Below are 22056 nucleotides of genomic sequence, written 5' to 3' on the forward strand. Positions count from 1 at the left end.
AAGTGACACATGCATTTCTTCCCCTGTCGTGTCATTCAGATCAGAGACAACCTTTTTGTTTTCATCTCGTGCTGTAAATGTAATAAATCAAATCCTTGCCAAAAGCAAGTTTTGAATTTTCTATCATGAAATTTGCATTTCATGCTCTGTTGCTTATTCATAGAAGCCATCCAATCTGAAGAGAAAAATAAATCCACATGACTTGTGTAACTAATACAGACAAATGTTTCTAAGCAACTGCTTGAGCAATCTGAAGATCAAAAATTACTCATCTGAGAAACTTGCGTATAATGGTAGATAATGTATTTGTTCTCAGATTTCAGGGTCTGTTAATAGAAAGTCTGTAAACTGAAACAGGACCAAAACCGTATCAAATTATAAAAGCTTCAATTTATTAACCTGCTGCTATTAGATAAATTCAGCAAAATAAAGCTATTTTACTATGCTTCACTGTGAAATGGTCAGACAATAACAACCACAACCTGAGGTGCCATGCTGATAGTTTGTAGTGTTATGTTCAGATACCAAAGGGGGTTGTGCAAAGAAAGTTGAATAACACAGAGTAGAATTAATTTTCTTACATTCCATGGAAATACTCTACTTCATAGAAGCAACATGCTGTGCACAATCTGATACACACAATGGGTCTTTGGTTACGTTTTGAGGCAGAACATTTGTACTTGGCATGTGTGACAAGAACTGACAAATTCATCTTACAAATTCATAAAGCCATTTAAATACAGTCCAGTCTGGGGCTAGCTGCTTGATAGATAATTATAAGAAGTAGAGAGAGTCTGCTGATTTAGCTCAAGCTGTGAGAATTTGGTTTTTTTGATTCTTGAATTGTCCTGTTTAAATTCAAATATGTCAGTAAAGGCAGAAGCAACACAGGTCTGACTTTAACGACTTCAGTGACTTTGGGAGCAAGGCAATGCGTATAGATAAAAATAAAACTTATCAGACAGATCTGAAAAAATATGAAGTATGAACAAAAAAGTTAAGTGGAAATTAAGGGGTTGATATACTCTGTTTTAGTTGGAAATTAAGGGGTTGATATACTCTGTTTTAGTTGGAAATTAAGGGGTTGATATACTCTGTTTTAGTCAAAGCCCAGTTTTTGGACGCACTTGAATGTATCACTTCCTTCTGAAAAAGACACAGGATTAGAAATCAAGATATCTGAGTAGAGGTTTTAGATTTGTGGGATATAAGTACTAAATAATAAGGTTCATTGGAAGGTCTCTTGAAGCAATTAATAGAACAATACTGAATCTCCTGCTTGTGAATGCTTTGCCCACCGATTTATTCAGTCACACCTTTGTAGTCAATAAAGAGCTATGAAGTGCTCCAGTACTGCCCTGGCAGTTTTTGGATTATTCCTTTGTTTTAACAAACTTGGATGCTGCTTCCCAATGACTGGAAAAAAAGAGTAGGAATTCCATGGCCAATGCTAGAAAGACAAAGTAGTAGGAGTAGCAGCGATGTTGTCCAACAGGTAGCATGCAGGCTGGGAGTAAGGCTGAATTCTCTTGGTCAGGAAACTTCAACAAAACCTCTTTACTTGTTGTTTGGAAGGAGTGACTGTTCTTATCCCATGAGGACACTCAGTTAAAAGTCAACAGTTTTCCAGTAGGGAATATAAATAATTCTACACTACTATGTCTGCATGTTGTTAGGGTCAAATGCTCAGATCCAAATGTAAATTTTAATGAGGCACAGTACTGAACTATCAATGTCACACTTCATGTATTGTACTCCAGTTTCATCAGCTATAATCCAGATGAAAAAACCTTAAAACCATTGTAAACGGTACATCCTGCCATTGTAAGCTCTTTTCCCTGAAATATGTGGCAATTAATATTGTTAGCAGCTTGATGTTACAGCTCATGAATCATTGATCTGTTCCAGTATAGCAATTAATTTGCTCCTGATTCCTGACAGGTACATTCTTTGAATTTCCTGAATTAGACTTAATTGTCAGCATGTGATTAAGGAGAAATGTGAGAATCCATTGAGATCTCCAAGCCTATGTCTGAGTCTCCATCTTTCATGTTTCACTTTTCTTTTGGAAATGTTCTGCAAAAGAGGCGATCTTTGGTTTCTCACCCCAAAATAGATACGGGGAAAATCAAAAACAATATTGCTATTTCTAACTAGCATATTTTACAAGTTCTGTGGAAGTTGGATCTAGAAGTAAAATTTGAGTGAATGACTGGGGGTTTTTAAGTGTCTTGGTAGTCATACTTTTGAAAACTCGATTTAATGCATGTGAGTTTTTCGATACCTAAGTTAGGACTTCACTTGCATGTTCTCGTCTTCAGTAATAGTATGTGGGTCATTGAGACTGTCCAGACTAAGAAAAGGTTGAGAATTTAGCTGGGTTGCTATGATGGGGAATGAATAACACAGGTCATGTTCAAATCTTGGATTTTCATTTTTTGACAAATGCAGTTGGATTCCACTACAACTCCTGTTCCACACGGGTAGATAGTAATAAGAAGTTGTCCACAAGACTCTGCAATACTGTCTATTTTTCTCACAGAGTAGAATTAGGCTTCAGGTATCAGACAGTTACTCTCTGTTAATTTGTTTGTATTGAAGAGTGAAAATACAGCCCAAGTTGTGAAGTGGATTAATACACAACAATTTCAGCTCTTTGGACTCAGTTAATGCTTGTTAATTAATTTGTTCTGAGTAGCTGGACAAAGTGGTGAAGTGGATTAATGCACTAACATTTCAGCTCTTTCGACCAACTTACAAATCTAGATTGGTGAATGCAGAGTTTTGCTGTAGCCTGGATGTAAGAGGGCATTTTGTCTTCATCACAGACTACCGCTTCATTTGTCAGTCTGGCAGCTCCTGTACAGGAAAGCGCAAGAAACCAGCCTTGTAGAGCACCACACATGCACAGTCAAGTCTAAGAGAATATATCCAGATTACTGTGCAGATCTATAATCTAAATATAATTCATTCCTGCTTTGCTGTCCTATATAACAAATTATTTTTTGCTAGGAGTTAATACAGCCCTGATCTAATGGAGGAAGGAAGTGGTGCAGGCACACAAGTGCCACATTACATTCCATTAATGCAAGAGTGTACCAATACTAATGGAAAGAAAAGTACTGAAACTCCCTCGCAGTTAATCTGTGCTTGATTTTGTCGTGATATAAACCGAATCCGCACAGTTCGCTCACTCAGCAAGAGTTAGGAAGGAGAATCCAAAGAATGTGGCCCCCACGGATTGAGATAAGAAGGGTTTAATTGCTAAGGTATAACATAAATCACTCCTGCTACTACTACTACTACTACAAATAATAATGATAAAGCAAACAACAAGCGAAGCAAATACAACATCTCACCAGCCACCGACCCATAACTCACTCCACCCTGCCCGACTGAGCACCAAGCGATACCTCCTCCATCCCCCCCCAGAGCTCCAGCCCCTTCCGGGTCTCTCCCAGTTACATCCTGGGCATGACGTGCTATGGTATGGAATACCTCTTTGGCTAGCCTGTGTCAGGTGTCCTGTCTCTCCTTCCTCCCGGCCTCCCCTCCTCCCTGGCAGAGCATGAGCTCAGAAAATGCCTTGAACAAAAAACACCCAAGCAATAACTCAAAACATGCTTGCTATCAAGCAACTGTTCCCAGCCCAGAAGTCAAAACACAGCACTGCACCAGCTACAAGAAGGAGAAAAAATGACTGCTATGGCTCAAACCAGGACACTGCAACAAGAAGCAGACTTCTCAGATTCTTAATCAAAAGGGTTTTGTTTTTCAGCATGAAGCAACTGGTAATTTTTTTTTTTTAATTTTTTTTCAATACCCATGCTGCTGTCTCCTATATGCAGTCTTTGCTGTGCAAAAAGTATGATTCATCTGGGTATGTTCAACTGACTGCACATAGACAGTGCACATTGCCAAAATGTATTGGGTAGGGTTGTAGGATACACAGTCCATGTCTGCTTAGTGATCCTCCCCACAGCATCCCCTGGGTTTTGTGAAATCTCACACCAAAGGCTAAATTCCTTTCCCACGTGAGAATTTTATAGCATGGGAAAAGAAGAGGTTTTTCTGGGCAGTCAGGATTATTGATGTATTGTGAGAGAAGGAAGAGACAATATTTAATATGTGTATCGGTCCAACAGGATAAGAATTAATTCTTATTTTAAATAAAGATCTGTTCTTATTTAAAGTGAGAAACAATGACCTGGAAGCTTTGGAACCCGTGGATCTGTTGGTAGCTGAAGGGTCTTTCTGTTGTCCTGCTTCTTGAGTTGCTGCCTTCACCAATGCCACTGTTGTGATTTGACAGAACTTGTACATTCCTTGAATTATCTTGGCTGTCTGTAAATTGAGAAGATGACTGGGGAGGGGAGAGCAGGGTCATGGATATGTTCTGGTGTAATTTCATCAGCTGTAGACTGATCTATTGCATGTACAAATCTCTCTGCTGAGGCATTTTGTGCATCTTATGTCAGCTTCCAATAAGAAAATCAAGGTTTAAAATATGGTATTGTGAGGAATTGCTGTTACTTTTCTTGTCTTGAATAAGTTGAAGGAGCTGTACCAAAAGCATTCACAAAAGTACCAGGATTTCAGAAATGTTGACACTGGCTTTGCTCTTGGTAAGGGAATGGAACTGGCTATCTGATAAACATGGGTGAAAAAGGGAAACTTTGGAGTGGTAATGCCAAGACAGATTTTGCTCAAAGGAGTGGGGGAGTGAAAGAATATATAAAAAGTAGGTATTTCTGGAAACAAAAATGCAAATTTGAGATGACTTCAGTTTAGGTGGAATTGTATCTTCAGTGTTCAAGAAAAATATATTCAAAATGAATGTTAAGGAAGAAATTTTTTAAAAAAAAAAAGTCTTGCAGAATTACACTGAGACCTGGAACAAGAGAAAGTGAGGTTACTTTTAAATGCAGCCAGTGCAGAAGAATCATGCAGTGTTTGGGAAAGTATGTCAAGGAAAATAGTGTTTGGAGTTAGAACGTACAAGGGCATGGAGTTACAGGACAAGGGGAATGGCTTTAAATTCAAATAGGGTAGATTTAGATAAAATGTTAGGATGTTAAATGTTCTTCACTGTGAGTGAGACATTGGCACAGGTTGCCCAGAGAAACTGTTGCTGTCCCATCTTGGGCAGTGCTCAAGGCCAGGTTGGACAGGGCTTGGAGTAACCTCGTATAGGTGAAGTTGTCCTTGACCGTGGCTAGGGGGTGGAAATGGATGAGCTTTAAGGTCCCTTCCAATCCAAACCATTCTGCGATTCTATAAAATGAGGGCTTGTTTTGTTGAAGAAATGGAGATGATGAAGAAACTGAGAGATAACATGGAATATGTGGCAATAGAGCTTTAAAAAATGGTTAAGGAGCAGGACTGAGAAAGTTTTAATTGTAATCACAGGTGGGAGCCTTGTAAGGGGTAGGAAGAAGTGTGTTTTATGCATCCATTCAGAGATGGGACGAGGACTGCAGCTACTAGATCTAGTAAAAGGTATACATTACTTGATTATTATTACTTCAGGGTACCATGAAATTTCTTTCATGCAGCATTGATACAATGCATTGAATTTCATAGCACTTGAGCAATTCTGAACACAGATCTAAAACGGGTTAGTTTTCTATATACTTATAGCTGGCTGCCCTGCAGCAAGGTATAGAAAGCTTTTTTTTTCAAAGCAGGGCAATTTCTGCTGCAAACAAGGTTTTTTTTTACATGTGCAATAGTTTTTTACTAGAATTTGTCCTTATGCCAGCAGTGAAACATGGAACTTCTTGTTCTTGGGTACTTGCATTTTCCATACTTGGAGTTGTCAATTGTCTGTTACTGATCCATACATGTTGTGGCCTTATAATGGTTACTACCCCCAAAAAAGGTTCATCTTTGATTCATTTACTATGCCTTAAAATTGAATATGTGTTGTATGTGTTCTTTCTCCTTCTGACTCTGGAAATCAAGGTGTTTTCAACATGTGTGAAACTTGCTGGGTGCTAAAGGGAAGCCCTCACATTTTGAATTCCTCCAGTATGAGTGAAGAAAGGGATCCACCCAGTAAACTCAGCAGGAATATTAAGTGTAAGAAGTTAAGGCTTTGTGTCCATGCTGTGCAATGAATTTTCCATGTAGCTTTGGTTAAGCCTCAAAGGGATCAGATTTGTGGAAGGTTTTGCTTCAGAACTCCTCTAAGTGTCTGGTACTATATTCAATAACAGTTTGGTATCTGACCCAATGGAACATGCTTTTGTTTAAAAGAAAAAAAAAAACCAACCCACCAAAAATTGCCAACTGTTTTTAATGCAATTTTTTGTTACAGGACGCTTTTCTAAGTAATTTCTGTTTTGGCAATTGCATCAGCAAGTACTTTCTCTATTTATGCTGCATTTACCTAAGGTGCGGAAGGAGTGGGGACGTCTTTAAGAATTTTGTTGTTTTTTTTTCTGACATGCTATAAAAACAGTCTTTTGTTTGTAAAAGCAGTTTTTGTTTGCTTTGTGACCAGTGTAAACACACTAGAGATGGGGAGAATGATATTTTTAATGGGGATAAGTGATGTGTTGTTAGTGTATCCTGGTGAAGACAGAGACAGAAGGTCAGCTATTGTCTTTACTTTAAGCCCATATTTGCAATGTTGTTTGACACAAGCAGTCAGTCAGAACATATTTGGTTGTGTATAAGGGATGCATCATTATATTTAATGAGCAGTGTGGAACCAATATGAGATTTCCTGAAAGAAGGGATGATTCACATATGGTTCAAATGAAAAAGACACTAACTAAATGATGACAAGAAAAGTCTGAAATGTTAATTTAAAAAAGGAATAGGCACTTGGTTGTCATTTCTGTATGATTCTCAGAATAACTCCTATGGTTAATGTGTATGGAAGGAAAGTTAATGGCATTTAGTCCATTATCATCTTAGAAAAACTTTTCCCTGACACAAAATAAGGCAGGTGTGAAGATAAATGAAACTTAGAATAGAAACAGGACTTTTCCATCACAAAAGATACTGCTGAGGTTCAAGGCAATAACAGAATGTGTGGCTTCTCAAAGCAAAAGTTCAGATTTGTCTCCATGATAGCTGACCTTTTGTCATATATGCATTACAAAAGTACTTTATAATAAATTATCATTAAAATAGTAATGATTTACACATGATCAAATAATTTTAAAAATAATAATTCTTTTTTCCTAATATGTTTTCTTGACTCCCCTAAAGACAACCTCCATTCTATATACCTATAGCACAGCTAGATGAACTGCACAGAAGCAAAACTGTAGTCTGAGATTACCAAGTGTCTATGAAGTGAATGGGTGTATTCGTTAAGCAGTGTACATATCTATTTCTTTATTTGTGTAACAATTATAATAGTAGAAACATCCAGTCTAATTAAAACAAATTCCACCAACAATTTCCATTACCCAGATGTTATATCTGATAATGCTTCACAAGCCTGGAAGCTTATGTTCTCCAGAATACCTGATTCCCCTTAGCATGCTAGATTTTAGCTGAATTTGTTTTTCTAAAGTATACTTCAGGGTGACATTTACAGCACTGAGGACAGCCTACTTTTGAGTAGTTGTTTGTGTGTATGCCATTGACCTTTATAATTCTTAATTCACTGAGTTAATTATTTGTTTAAACAGTTTTTCTCTAACTTACAAGTAAAGTTCCAGCACATTTCTTAGATTTTCATATTATAAACAATGTGAGAAAGTATTTTCCTCTTTTGACACATTTTAGAAAAATCTCACTATTAATACTTCTGATGATAACAATATTCTGATGATAGAAACAATGTAGATAAAGCAACTAAGTATTACAGCACAATTGTGAAATTTCAGCTGAGAATAATATAAATTTTTTTTTCTTAAATTGATCTGCATGCTGGTTTAGTTTTTCAGTTTTATATTCAGTTTATTATGTTGTAGGAAGACCGATATACTGCTGAATATTACATCCCATTTGCTATTTCAGAGGAATTTTGCTTGCAAGAAGCATCCAATTAATTTTGTTTATTTTTTGGTTTTGGACCTGACCCCGGTTTGTGCCATCAAGCTTAGTATACAGAAACATCTAAATGGCATGAAACTCAACCAGTTCTCTGGCCACCATAGTGGATTATAGATTGCCACTCCAGCAAGGTTTCAAGCCCTTATTGTGACAAATCAATACCAGTATTCAGCCACCTTATTCCCATGACAAGTTCTAATGAAATTTTCTTTGCTAAGAGTAATGGTGTCTGCTACTGGGTAGTGACTAGGCCATTCATTCAAATAATCAAGTACTGCAATGCTCCCAAGAACCCCTGGTAAAAAACAGGGAAAAAAGAAAACAGGGTGGCGAGTTCTCAAGGGATCTGGGGAAATTGCAACTGGCATAGCAGCATAGTTTGGGCAAATTGGCATCTTTCAATAGCAGCCTAACTTAAATGCTGGGAGAAATGAAGAGGCTGTGTTTGTAGCTTGGTTAATGTGAATAGGGAATCAAGCTTTATTGACAGTGAATCAGAGTATTGGGTGCTGAACTGCTGCTGTACTGATTCCACATCTAGAAAAGGAATTTGACAAAGTCAAAGATAAGCTGTAAAGGCTGTTTACAAAATGGCGGACAGTGAAATGATAGTTGGATTCTGATCACCTAACTCACTGACCACGGAAATAGCAGCTGAAAGATGATGGTCACAGATGTGAAATTGCAGCTAAATAGCAAAGATAAAGAAATTATAGGATTTCTCTACAATCTGTTTGTCTTAAAAAAATAATTAGAAATCTAGAATTTTTATTTTTGGTGCATTTTTCTTAAGAAGGCATATATTCATTGTAATAGATGTATTTTGCATTTTAAATTTTGCATGTGGTTGATGATTCTGGACATGAGGTTCCTCTTTGTTATACAAGTAGCAGGCATGAGAAAAGTGGAAGGTAATCACAGTCACAGGCTCCCTGGGTGCTGAGTCAATACCATCCATCTGGGACATGCCATTCTAAGATCTACCAGATTCCTGGCACATAAATACATGTCTGGAGTTGTGGCTGCTACAAATACATAGTAGGTTCTATAGCCTTTGATCACCAGATTTGAGTAAAGATGACTGGAAATTTCTTTGTGGGTTTCACTTTTGTCAAGGGGCAAAAGGAGACTCCTGTTACAATGCTAGCCTAATATTCTAAGAAAATTTGAAGCAAAACTACCAATTCTGTCTGGAGTAATTTAATATCCTTTGTGAGTTGCTTCTTCAAGAAGAAGTGAATTCAGTAGGAATTATTATATATGAAATATATTTACCATAAATGAGAACCTTTTCAATTGTTTAATTTTGTGCTAAGCACACAGAAATACAGATTCCTTGGATTCTGTCTTATATACTGGTTGAGGACTAAACTGTCAGTTGCAGGTGCTTGAAACTAAGCCAAATGTTCTTTCTTTTTCCTGTTCTTTAGAAATGAGGAAATCATTATGGTAACCATAATAGCAGTGAATTATTAAATACATTGGTGAAGTACTCTTGACCTTGTATTTCTTTGTCTTTACCTGCGTTCTACAGTGATGCTTTTGGCTGCTCATTTAATCAGTCATGTTGTTGTTAGACACCAGGGGATGAGGAGAAAGTGAGAAATCATAATGAAGAAATAATTATTTAAAAAACAGCAGTAAGATTGAAGAATAAACAGCATGAAACATACTCAGAGAAGTGCTTTCAGTTCTGTTCCCAGTCTGCAGAAACTATCCACAAAACAGACTTATTTAGTGTTTTAGAAACAAAACCAAACAAATAATGCTGTTTTAACTTTTATTTGCTCCAAAGTCCTTCTCAGAAATAAGGATTTGAAGGCCATAAGTCTTATCATCCTGTTTTTTTTAGAACTTTACTTCTTTGTATTAATTACTGCAGTGTTGACCATGGAATATAGTTTGGTTTGTACTTCCACTTGTGGACCTTCAGAGAAAGTGTGAGTGTAACCTGTCGTAAGAAAATGATGTATTAATTGCTTAGGGGTCTATGACTACTAAAATTGTGAGAACTAGATACTGAAAATCTGAAAATTCATTTTACTCCTAAAACTAGTAAGGAAAGAAAAAAGGAACATTGAAGATCAGGCTGGATGGGGCGCTGAGGAAGCTGATTTGGTAGCAAATGTCCCTACTCATTTCAGAGGCATTGAACGAGATGACCTCTAAAGGTCCATTCCAATCCAAACCACAGGGAGATGCAAATGGGAGTCTCTCCCATTTCCAGAGAGCCCTGTATCTGGGAGTTCTTTGCATTTTAATGACCTGAAGGGTAACCAAGAAGGTAGGAGTTAGCGCAAGTGAAAATTGTAATCAGTGGAGCACTGCTGCTGCTAAGCTAAAGAACTGATAGTTCCTTTTAGACACATTGGGAGTCACTTTTACTCTCCTTAGAAATGTCATAGACATACGCCAGCCACACTGTCTGCTATGTTTACAGTGTAAGTGATTTTGAAAGCTTACTGCTCTGTGCATTTGCGTTTGAAAAGAATTCAGCTCTTTCCTTTTTATTTGACACTTCAAATGTTTTATCTTGAACTTTCTCATGAATTTTTATTAAGGAAAATTCTTCTGGGAGAGGAATAGAGAGACAAAAATAGGGACCCAAGTGGCCTGCAGACTGAAAGATTAGAGAGAACTGGTAAAGCCTTTGGGAGAGATGGGAACTCTGTTATCAGGGTGAGCCTCAAGAAGTTACGAAAATTAGCAAAATTGTGAGAAGGGATTCTCTGCATGGCTCCCACTGCTGTTTGACTTTATCGTGACAAAAGATAACTGTTGAAAACCTGAGTTTCCCTTGCTGCTGTTTGTTGTCAGCTTTGACAAGTGATGCTAAAGCTAGTAGAGCAGTATTTTGGTGATGATAGGCTCATTAGGTGGGAGGCACCCATATTGATGGCAGCAGGGCAGCCTGTGGATTTCTTGACTGATGGATATACAGATCGTGCCACCAAGAAAGCTCAGTCAACTTTACAATTTTATCAAAATATAGCCAAGGGTTTGCAGCTCTCCTTTCTTAATAAAGTAGTAGCTGTTAAAACAGCAATGTGGATTCCAGAACTGTTTTCGAAGCTTAGGTTTTTGGAGTTTCTGCATTAAGAGGGCAGAAAAAAAGTGTTATCTGTAACATGTAACTCCCTTACTGGAATTAGGCTTTTAATTTAAGCTATGTTTCCTTTCGTAAAACTGTCACAACAACCTGAATGAATAGTAATGATTTAAATCTTTCCGTTTCATAATTCCTAGCACAGTACAGATTTATTCCTGGGTTTGTTGTGTGTGTGAATTTTTTGTTTGGTTGGTTTTGTTTTATTTTCCAAAAAGGTGCCTGTATCAAGGGGATTACTCTGGGAGTAAGGGATAGGCTCTTTCTGACCTTCGTAGTAACTGTGCTTGGAGAAAATTGTTGCAGAGATAGTAGGAAGAAGCAAAACGAAGAGGGTGGTATCAGGGAAAATGCAGCTCATGCAGAGAGAGTACTGAGAAGATCAGAGAACAGAACGGGAGGGAAGGCAGAGGTATGATGGGCAGAGTTTTCAAGGGGCCAGAGGCCAATGTGAAGAGCTTGTTGTAGCTCATAAAGTGCTGAATTGACTGAAACTCAGAACTAAATAATCCAGAACATGCAGCAGAAAAAGGAAGGCTTGTATATAAACCATTTCTACTCTTGTTCTTTCTGATCTGATAGCATAAAGTTTCCTTTAAGGAAAAAAAATAACAACAACCAACCAACCAACCATACCATACCGAAACCAAACCAAAACAGAGCAAAACAAAACCAAATCAAAACAGCCAACTGAAAAAAAAAAACCCCTACTGATTGATATTCTAACCTACATCTTGTTTTTGGTGTCTAGTTTTATTTTTATATTTCAAGTTTTTTTGGTATTTATTGGGTGTTCAGTAACTGGGGACAACTTCAGCAAATTCACCTCTAAATTCTGTGGGATTAAAAGCCTGGTCTGAGAAGCAACCAAATATAGATATAACCTGGGGTATGAAAGACATTTGAAGTGTGTTTTTTTACAGGTGTCATACAAATATTTGAGGTAAACCACACCTTGCTTACAATTTATGATTTAAACAGTTGTCAGGTTAGGGTGGTAGCTACATTTGCTTTGGTTTAAATGTAGCCTACAGGAACACAAAATGAGCATGGTGTGTTGACTGTTAGTGTAATAAGTGCAATAACCTAACTGATTTAAATAAATAGTTTGATGTGTTGTCACTAGTTGCTGGAAAACATATAATACAAACCTTGGAATCTGGTAGTTTATGTTAATTTTGCTTAAAAATACAGGGAATGGAAATAAAAATTAAATATTATTTTGGAAGTTCCTGTAATTGGTCATTTTCTTTTTTTAGGAAATTCTTAAGAGAGAAGACAACCTTGGATTTCTAAGACAAAAACGGGCTATTTTGTCATCTCCGGTATTAGTTCCTGAAAATCAAAGAGGACCATTCCCCAGATATATTGGCAAGGTAAGTAAACAAAGAACTGGATTGAATTTTGATATCAATTAATTCATCTATTTCTCTTAAAAATTTGCAATGCCTACCATGTTGGCAGTAATACCCCATAAAACAATAAGAAACATGAAAATGAACAGAGAGGACTGTTTTTCTGTCTCTATTGTGTAGACAGATAAACACAATGTAAATAGCTTTGTGTTCAGACAAACATTAAAAGCATACATCGTGGTAAAAAGCATTAATCAGAGATATATGTTTTCATTCAGCTGCTTTCTTCAGTAGGGGTTGTTACCTACATGTATATCTGTGTGTTAGACTGAGCTGAAGTCTAGACCAGGAATGTTATGAAGCACATCCTGCTGCATAGTGTGGATTACTTCGTTTCTATTCTAGAAACAAGACCTAAAAGGAATTCATATGGTGTTATGTGTAAAAACATCTTTATTTGATTCCTTAGTTAATTTCTAGTGTCCAAAGGTGAAATAAGTATTTGACGATTTTTTAGTTTTATTTTTTGTTGTTTGCAAAGGTCTGACACAGAAGAGGAAAATTTTTTCTTGTGTTTGCAGGCAACCAAATAAATGACAGTTTCCCAGAATTTCAGATAAACATCCTATATATACCAGATACCTAAAACTAAAATACCAATATTGTTTGAACGGCCATTGACGCATCAGAAGTTAAAAGTGCATTAATATATTTTTCATGTTGGCAGTTTTGATTTTGCTCTGATTTCAGTAGGTGTATTAACAACATGACAGCCTATGCAGCTGTGGAATCTTTTCCTAATTCCTACCTATATTCTCACTGGAGCTAAATGCACAGCATGAGGGCAGAATTTTACTCTACAGACAATGTGTAACTTAGCCAGCTGGCACCTGAGCAGTTATTTTAACAATAAGGAAAGTTTGTTTTCCTACTAACAATGAATAATATATAAAGATTTCATTTTCTCTTCTTTACCTGTCAAAAATTTATACCAATCTGATAAATTTCTGTAAGATTTTATCTTTCTGAAATATTTTTTAATGTGTCCTAAACTTTTTAAAGCTATTTCTGAACTTTTTAGTTCATGTTTCAGTATTTGAGAATTAACAATCAATAACTAAGCGTGTGGTCTGGTTTGGATGTCCACATGAAAGTTAAGTTTCCAGTTGCACCGTGTGTTATTTTCCCTTTCTTCAGTAAATTACCAGTGTAGTTTATTCATCTGTCTCGACTGCCTTTAGCTTTCCACCCCATACTACATTGCCTGGAAACACACAAGGTTGTTTGGAAGTGATTGCAGCAACCACCACAGTTGAACTGCTTGTTAGCACTTACATGGGAGCAGGTCATATACAAAAATAAGGGAGCAGGGGAGAACAATGCAGTTTCATTTTGCAATTAGAAAACAATAAAATAAACAAAAATATATGGGGACTGTGGAAGCCTTTATTCGTGAAGGTTTGGTAATATAAACCAGCAAGGAGTTATTGCACGGGACAAATGAAAAAATTAGTTTGCTTTAATTGACTACAAAAATTCAAATTAGTATTTAGCTTAACATGGAAATACATGTGTAGAGGTTGCTCTTTGTGCTGTTATTGGCTTTCTGGCATACCCATTTAGGAATTAGATTATTGTCCTGCCACTTCCACACCCTTCGTTAGGGAAACTGTTAATTAAATAACTATCATAGATATGTTGTGCTTGTAGATAGGCAAACCTTGCCTTTTAGCAGAACTTAAACTTTTGCACTTTTTCCTTCATTCCTGGGGGAAAACAGCAAGATTAAAATATTTTAATAACATATTGGTCATATGAGCCTTTGACCAGATGGCCCAGGCTACAGCTGTTGACTGTTAATTGTTGTGTTTTGTTTATCTCTTGCTGATATGGCACAGGGACGTGATATTCAATTTTTAGTCTCTCTCTATGTTACTTTTCTAGTTTATTTGTCCACATCAAGGAAAATTAAATACAAAGCAGTGGGATGCAGTTTTATCTTGTAATTATGGTGACAGGTTATTTGCCACTATGCTACAGAAATGTCTTCTAAGGCTAACTTGGGAGTGGTGGTTCTATGTATCTATTTAATGACAATCTCCAAACACAGTTTAACTGCTGTGATAAACTGCATGATGGTACTTCTTGAAGCTTAATCCTTACACTAATGCAGAGCTAAAGGTGCAAGAAGCTAACTGCAGAGAGGGCCAACAAGTTCCAGCTCTTGTTCCAGTCATTAGGAGAGAAAGACATCTGCAAAGTGAGAATGTTTTAATATAGACTAAAAAGACTTGCTTGGATTTTATTGACAGACATGTGATGAACCCAAGATTTTATTATTCATAAGAAAGAATATTTTAATTGTTGACACAGAAGATCCAGAAGCCATGAGTGGCCTAGGAAAAATTGGCAGGACATTTTTATGCTCAGTGAAAGCCAGAAGAGACTTTTTTCTTTGTTACTTGGCTCTTTTGTCCTTTCGGAAGGAGGGGGTGTTTGTTCAGATGTTTTTCATCACAGAGTATATGTATACTCTCTGCCCCTGCTTTGGGCTCTTGGACAGCTAGCTGCCAAATGACAATTAGGTGGCAGAACTGACCCAACAAAAGCTCAAAAGTAAAAGCAATGCAGGATAGCAAACAAGATAGAAATATTGAAGATTTGTGAGAAAGTGTTTTTTTTTTTTTCCTCCTTCAAGCATTTAAGAATTGTAGGCAAAGAGAAAACACAGCTTCTGTTAGTGTAGCAATAGAAAAAACCCAAGGAGAGGATAACTGAAGATAACTGGATGGAAAAACTGCTGGAAGCTTATTATTTCTGAGTGGCTATCTGATTGAGGCTATTTATATGTGATAAATTATATGCTTCACAGAAAAGAGCTGTTAAGTACTGAAGATGCAGCTGGAAAAAATGCCAAACTTCAGGAAAATGTTTGAAAAGAAGGTGATAGAGGTATTAAGAGATGATCATGATCCACCAGTGTGTGAAGAAAACTTAGAGAGAAGGATTGTACATAATAGGAGGACATGTAAATGACAACAGAGCAAACAGTGAAATATAAGCTGAATTAACAAGTCAACAATTAACAACAAAATTAACAATTTGTCCTAGTGGAAAATTAAGCATAAAATGAGAGAATGGGGAAAACAAGAAGTGGAGGAGGAAAAGGACTTAGCTTATAACTAGGATGGGTGTTCAAGTCTGGAAGATAATGGTGTGCACTAACAGAGGACAGAATGATGTGCACACCAGAGGAGCTATACCTAAAAGCCTTTCCAACACTAAGAGTGTGTCTGCTTAACCAGCTTCTCAGTTGATAAACTTCTGAATCTCAACTTTTGGCCTGAATCATCATGCCAGTTACTAAAAATGATGAAGAAGCCAGAGAGTGTTTCTTACTATGGAACTAGTAAGTCTGAGGTCTAGAATAAAAATCCACTGTATCTTTAATTTTTTTTTTCATATTGATTTGGTTGTTTTCAAATTGATACTACATCAGATGTAATAAGACAGTCTTAACAGATAAATTTCTTTCTAAATCAGCAAGAAAGAAAGATTGTGATTAGAGAAAAATCAAGTTATGGTATTAGTACAGTAAAATTTGAAACATAGAATCATAGAATAGTTAGGGTTGGAAAGGACCTTAAGATCATCCAGTTCCAACCCCCCTGCCAGGGACACGGACACCCCACACTAAACTTTATCACCCAAGGCTCCATCCAACCTGGCCTTGAACACTGCCAAGGACGGAGCATTCACAGCTTCCCTGGGCAACCCATTCCAGTACCTCACCACCCTCACAGTAAAGAATTTCTTCCTTAGATCCAGTCTAAACCACAGCTCTTTAATTTTTAACCCATTGCCCCTTGTCCTATCCCTACAGTCCCTAATGAATAGTCCCTCCCCAGCATCCCTATAGGCCCCCTTCAGACACTGGAAGGCTGCTATGAGGTCTCCACGCAGCCTTCTCTTCTCCAGGCTGAACAGCCCCAACTTCCTCAGCCTGTCTTCATATGGGAGGTGCTCCTGTCCCCTGATCATCCTCGTGGCCTCCTCTGGACTTGTTATAACAGTTCCATGTCCTTTTTATGTTGAGGACACCAGAACTGCACACAATACTCCATGTGAGGTCTCACAAGAGCAGAGTAGAGGGACAGGATCACCTTTTTCGACCTGCTGGTCACACTCCTTTTGATGCAGCCCAGGATACAGTTGCTTTCTGGGCTGTAAGTGCACACTGCAGCCAGCTCATGTTCATTTTCTAATTGACCAACACCCCCAAGTCCTCCTTCTCTGCAGGGCCGCTCTGAATTTCCTTTTTGCCTAACCTGTAGCTGTGCCTGCGATTGCTCCCACCCAGGTGTAGGACCTTGCACTGGGCATGGTTAAACTTCATGAGGTTGGCATCAGCCCACCTCACAAGCATGTCAAGGTCCCTCTGGATGGCATTCCTTCCCTCCAGCGTATCAAACAAACCACAGAGCTTGGTGTCATCGGCAAATTTGCTGAGGGAGCCCTGAATCCCACTGTCCATGTCACCGACAGAGATGTTGAACAAGACCGGTCCCAACACCGATCCCTGAGACACATCACTCATTACTGGTCTCCAGCTGGACATTGAGCCATTGACCACAACTTTTTGAGTGCGGCCATCCAGACAGTTCTTTATCCACCAAGTACTCCACCTGTCAAATTGATGTCTCTCCAATTTAGAGACAAGGATGTCGTGTGGGACAGTGTCGAATGCTTTGCACAAGTCCAGGTAGATGATGTCAACTGCTCCACCCCTGTCCATCAGTTCCATAGCCCCTTGATAGAAAGCCACCAAATTGGTCAGGCAGGATTTCTCCCTAGTGAAGCCATGCTGGCTTTCACCAAGCACCTTGCTCTTTTTCATGTGCCCTAGCATGCCTTCCAGGAGAAACTGCTCCAAGATTTTGCCAGGCACAGAGGTGAGACTGACTGGTCTGTAGTTCCCTGGGTCATCCATTTTCTCCTTCTTGAAAATGGGGGTTATATTTCCCTTTTTCCAGTCTTTGCGAGCTTCACTTGACTGCCATGATTTTTCAAATATGATGGCATGGTGAGTCACCTCCTCGCCGTAGCTGAGCTGCCGGCTCCTGGGCAAGTCCTGTCAAGGACTTGAGGCTCCCTCCTCGGTGGCTCTTGTTGCTCTGAGATGAGGCTCCTGGACGCTGATCTCACCCTGCTCCACTCAGGTGTTGCAGGCATCCTTACTCAAGCTACTCACCTCAGCAGCTCAAAATTGTGCAGAAATATATATGAGCTCAATTTATTCAGCCTAGTACAATGTTTTCTGTAATTCCAGAGTAAGTCTAATGATTTAAGTGAAAGGAATACACTGAAGTAATACTAATGGATATAAATTTTGGCTTAAGATTAGAGAAAAATTTCTAGTCCCCAGAGAAGAGGAATTCATTTCCAACAGAAATACTGAGGAGGGAATACAAAGTTTGATAAATATATGATCACAGTTGCATAATACAGTTGCTTCTGATCCTGAAAGAGCAGACACCTGGAGGTTTCCCTCTATTCTAGTGTTCTTGAAAATGTGTAATACCCTGCTGAGTCAGACCTGAATGGACCACTGGAGTTGTCAGAGTTTAACATCTGATCAAATTCATGGCTTGCAGGAAGGAATGGCACACTTCTGACCTTCATGGAAAAATACCAACCTACCTCAGCAATGAAAATGATGAAATGAGTAGCACTCCATTAAATTAAAAGGCTTTCAATGCAAGAACATGAATTATTAAACTACGCCATATTAATTTTCATTAAAGGGCGTGTATTTGATGTACTAACAAAGTGTAAAGTGAAAACAGCACTTCAAATTTATCTCTTTTTGTGAAAGGTTTCTCTCTAAGCTTCCTTTTTTTTTCTTAAAATATTGGTAGTCACACAAACAATTCCAACAGAATACATTTGTTCTCTTTAAGCAAACAATCTTAATTGAAAGCCTTGTTAAAATACTCCTGTTTACTTGGGATATTTCAGAAGAATTTCCTGAGCATCAGATACTTTGGAAAAATGGCAAATAATAATAATTTACTGTTATTTTTTACTGTTTTGTGTTGTTAATAAGATAAAAAAAAAGTCTAAACATTTGAGGAATAGTTTCTATTCTAGTTACTATGGCTACAAGTTTGCTGAAGTAAAGCAGTTCTATGGCAACAATGGAATTAATTTTTCTGCCCAATATTGAAATATCCAGCACCTAATTTCATAGTAAATCATGCTAATGACTTTAAGGAGAACACCAAACAGAAGAGATCTTACACTCTGAAGCTGTTCAGCAAAGCATACTACAGTTTAACTCTCACACTGTTTATGTTAATTTTGATCTCAGAAGTTGATATCTTAAACTGTGTTACAGACAAAGGTAAAGGGGAAATCAGTTTGTCCCTGGCAGTAAATTACTTATATAAAATTACTAACATTAAATAAACCCCTGACAACTTATTTTCATTGACATAGTAATTGAATTTTAGACTCATGTTTAAGGAAAATGTTTTCATTAACTTTAGATGCAACAGCTGTTTCGCCTTTTCATAACGTGAGTGGTTTGTGTGCTTTGTAGTTTTTTTGGTCTTGTTTTGTTTTTTGTTTGGGTTTTTTTATGTATTTTTTTATTTTTTCCTTAACTGGTTATAAGCTTCTCTGCAAAAACAAACCCAAAGAATCTCCCCAGAAGTCCAGGAGTGTTCCGGCTTCCTCATCCCAAGTAAACCCCCAGGTTCATGTTTTAAGAATCACATCTAGATTGTGATTTTATCTAGTCTTACAGAGCATACTATGAATGGAGGGTTGTCATGGGTTCAGCAGTAGCTCATGCTCTGCCAGGGAGGAGGGAGAGATAGGGCGCCTGGTCTGGGCTAGTCAGGGAGGTATTCCATACCACAGCACGTCCTGCTCGGGGAGGGGACTGGAAGCTGGGCAGGAGGGGAGGGGTTAGCTCTCTCCTCCGGGCTGCCCTCGTGGCGGCAGGTGGTATTGTACTCTCTCTCCCTGTTTGTCTCCTCTAACATTGATTTGTTATTGGTACCGGTGGTTATTTCTGTTATACCTTGATTGCTGGACTGATTTTACCTCAATCCGTGGGAGTTGTATTCTTCTGGCTCTCCTTCCCATCCCTCCGGGAGTGGGAAGGTGAGGGGGGGGGGGGTAGGGGAAACAAAGGGGGAACTGTGCAGATTTAGTTTAAACCACGACAAGGGTGCCATCAACAGCAGCAACCAGAAAGTCCCTTCTAGGAATGCAGAACAATAGTTGCTAAATTGCCATTCCCTGCCTTTATTCTCTATGGTTTTCATGAAACTATACTGATTTATTGTTTACTTTAATTTTTATCGTCTTCCAAGATGATTTTATATCCTGAGCTGATTAATGGAAAGTTCTTTAACATTGTAATCAGTGATCCGTTATCAAAATAAATTTTTAATTACAGAAATCTCCAATTTCCTTTTGTTCTTGAAAGCTAGTCTGATCACTCTACTTTCTTTAAAATCACCACAAAAGAGAAAAATCCCTTTCTGACTTTGAAATGTAGCCTAAGCAAATGAAAATTCAGACAACTGTATTTTGGATTAACGTGATTTCCTATGTTCTGTAATTACATTAGCAAGAATGTTGATTCTTGGTATAGTTATTATATTCTTTAAATTTTCAGTGACTGTTTATGAAGTCATGCTAATTGCTGAAAATTATGTATTTGGGATTTAAATGCAGGACTCATGCCCTTCATACTGCACTTATATACACATACATGCTTAGAGATGCAGAGCAATACATGAGAACAGAATTGTACACACATTCCAGACTTTCATATACTCTCTTCTTGGTCAATGCTGTTGACTTTGTATCTCCCTTTTCTCCCCTTTTAATCTATAAGATGCTGCTGTGAGTACATATTGCTACTACTGGAAAGTCTCCCAGTTTCATCTCCTCTTATGTCAACAAATATCACTTGCATTATTCTCCCATATCTTATTTTTCTGCCATGTTACTATCTCCCTCATACTATTAAAGAACAGGTGAATAACATAGAATAAATATGTATACACATTCTCCCTCAAAATTATTGTTCAAATGTTTGCACAAACTTGCCAGCACAGTATTTTAGCAATTTTATTTAGCTTGAGTTGCAAGTTTATGCTGAGGTGTAATACTCCTCATCATTCAGCACTTCCATGGAGTGCAGTCTGTTTAAATACAGCCTAAGGTATTTTACCACATCACTGTACAATGATGTCTGACCTTAAGCACATTGAAGCCAACAGAAATTCTGCCATCAAAGTGGGAAAAGACTTTTGATAAGAACAACAATATCTGGATATTGTAAGGCAGAAAAAAGGACACTTGAAGGAAATGCGAACTAACCTGATAGTGTACATATCAGGTTATACTTTATTTCATTATGTTTATAGGGAAAATTATTTAAGTACACTTGGAAAATAGGATTTCCATCAAGGTTCATTTTTCTTTTTTTTTTTTTTTTCACTAAGTATTTTTGTCCTGCTTCAGAGGTTTTCCTTTTCATTTCTACAATCTGTGGATGAAACTATTAAGCTTACATTTTCAATTGTGCTTGCTGGAGATGAGAATGGATTTTGATAATAGAAATCTGAACAACAATTAAGCCCAGAAATTGAAAGTAGTAGTGATCCCTATAATCCAGTAATGTGTGTCTTAATATATTTTTTTACTTAGAATTGTCTGAATGTAGCTGAGTGTGGCAAGAACTGAGGGGCTATATTAATTTAGCAGAACTTAATGCTCAAACCTGATTTAGAATGTGCTACAAGTATTTTCACACGCAGTAGAAGTGATGATGGCTGGCTTCCTGCAAATACTAGTTTTCTGCAACAAACTCTGGTCCTTATATCTGTGATAACACCTCATGCACAATGACTCTAATCCCATGGTGCCCTCAGCACCCACTGGTGTTATTTCCAACTTTCTGGCATTTCAGACTGTCATGAGAGAGGGCAAGTCTTGGAGATACAGGCTGACTGGGCAATAACTGTACATGTGCTAAACAGAAGATCTTCACAGGTTGGGCAAAAAGGAAATTCATGGCAGCCCTGCGGAAGACTTGGGGGTGCTGGTCGATGAGAAAATGAACATGAGCCAGCAGTGTGCGCTTACAGCCCAGAAAGCCAACTGTATCCTGGGCTGCATCAAACAGAGCATGACCAGCAGGTCAAAAAAGGTGATCCTGTCCCTCTACTCTGCTCTTGTGAGACCTCACTTGGAGTATTGTGTGCATTTCTGGTGTCCTCAACATAAAAAGGACATGGAACTGTTGGAACAAGTCCAGAGGAGGCCACGAGGATGTTCAGGGGACTGGAGCACCTCCTGTATGAAGACAGGCTGAGAAAGTTGAGGCCGTTCAGCCTGGAGAAGAGAAGGCTGCGTGGAGACCTCATAGCAGCCTTGCAGTGTCTGAAGGGGGCCTATAGGGATGTTGGGGAGGGACTATTCATTAGGGACTGTAGTGATAGGACAAGGGGTAACGGGTTGAAACTTAAACAGCAGAGGTTTAGACTGGATCTAAGG

The 22056-nt window shown here is 38.1% G+C and overlaps 1 protein-coding gene across 1 annotated transcript in view; it reads left to right on the plus strand.

The window, feature by feature from the left end:
* The window catches only part of CDH13 (cadherin 13), a 510139-nt gene that overhangs the window by 189998 nt on the left and 298085 nt on the right, over positions 1-22056 (plus strand). The window contains exon 4 of the mRNA XM_031051836.2: positions 12382-12498. Within this exon, the coding sequence (XP_030907696.1) occupies positions 12382-12498 (117 nt within the window). The remainder of the gene's footprint in view (positions 1-12381; positions 12499-22056) is intronic.

The sequence above is a fragment of the Melopsittacus undulatus genome, chromosome Z, assembly GCF_012275295.1.
Source record: "Melopsittacus undulatus isolate bMelUnd1 chromosome Z, bMelUnd1.mat.Z, whole genome shotgun sequence".
In the NCBI taxonomy this organism is placed as follows: domain Eukaryota; kingdom Metazoa; phylum Chordata; class Aves; order Psittaciformes; family Psittaculidae; genus Melopsittacus; species Melopsittacus undulatus.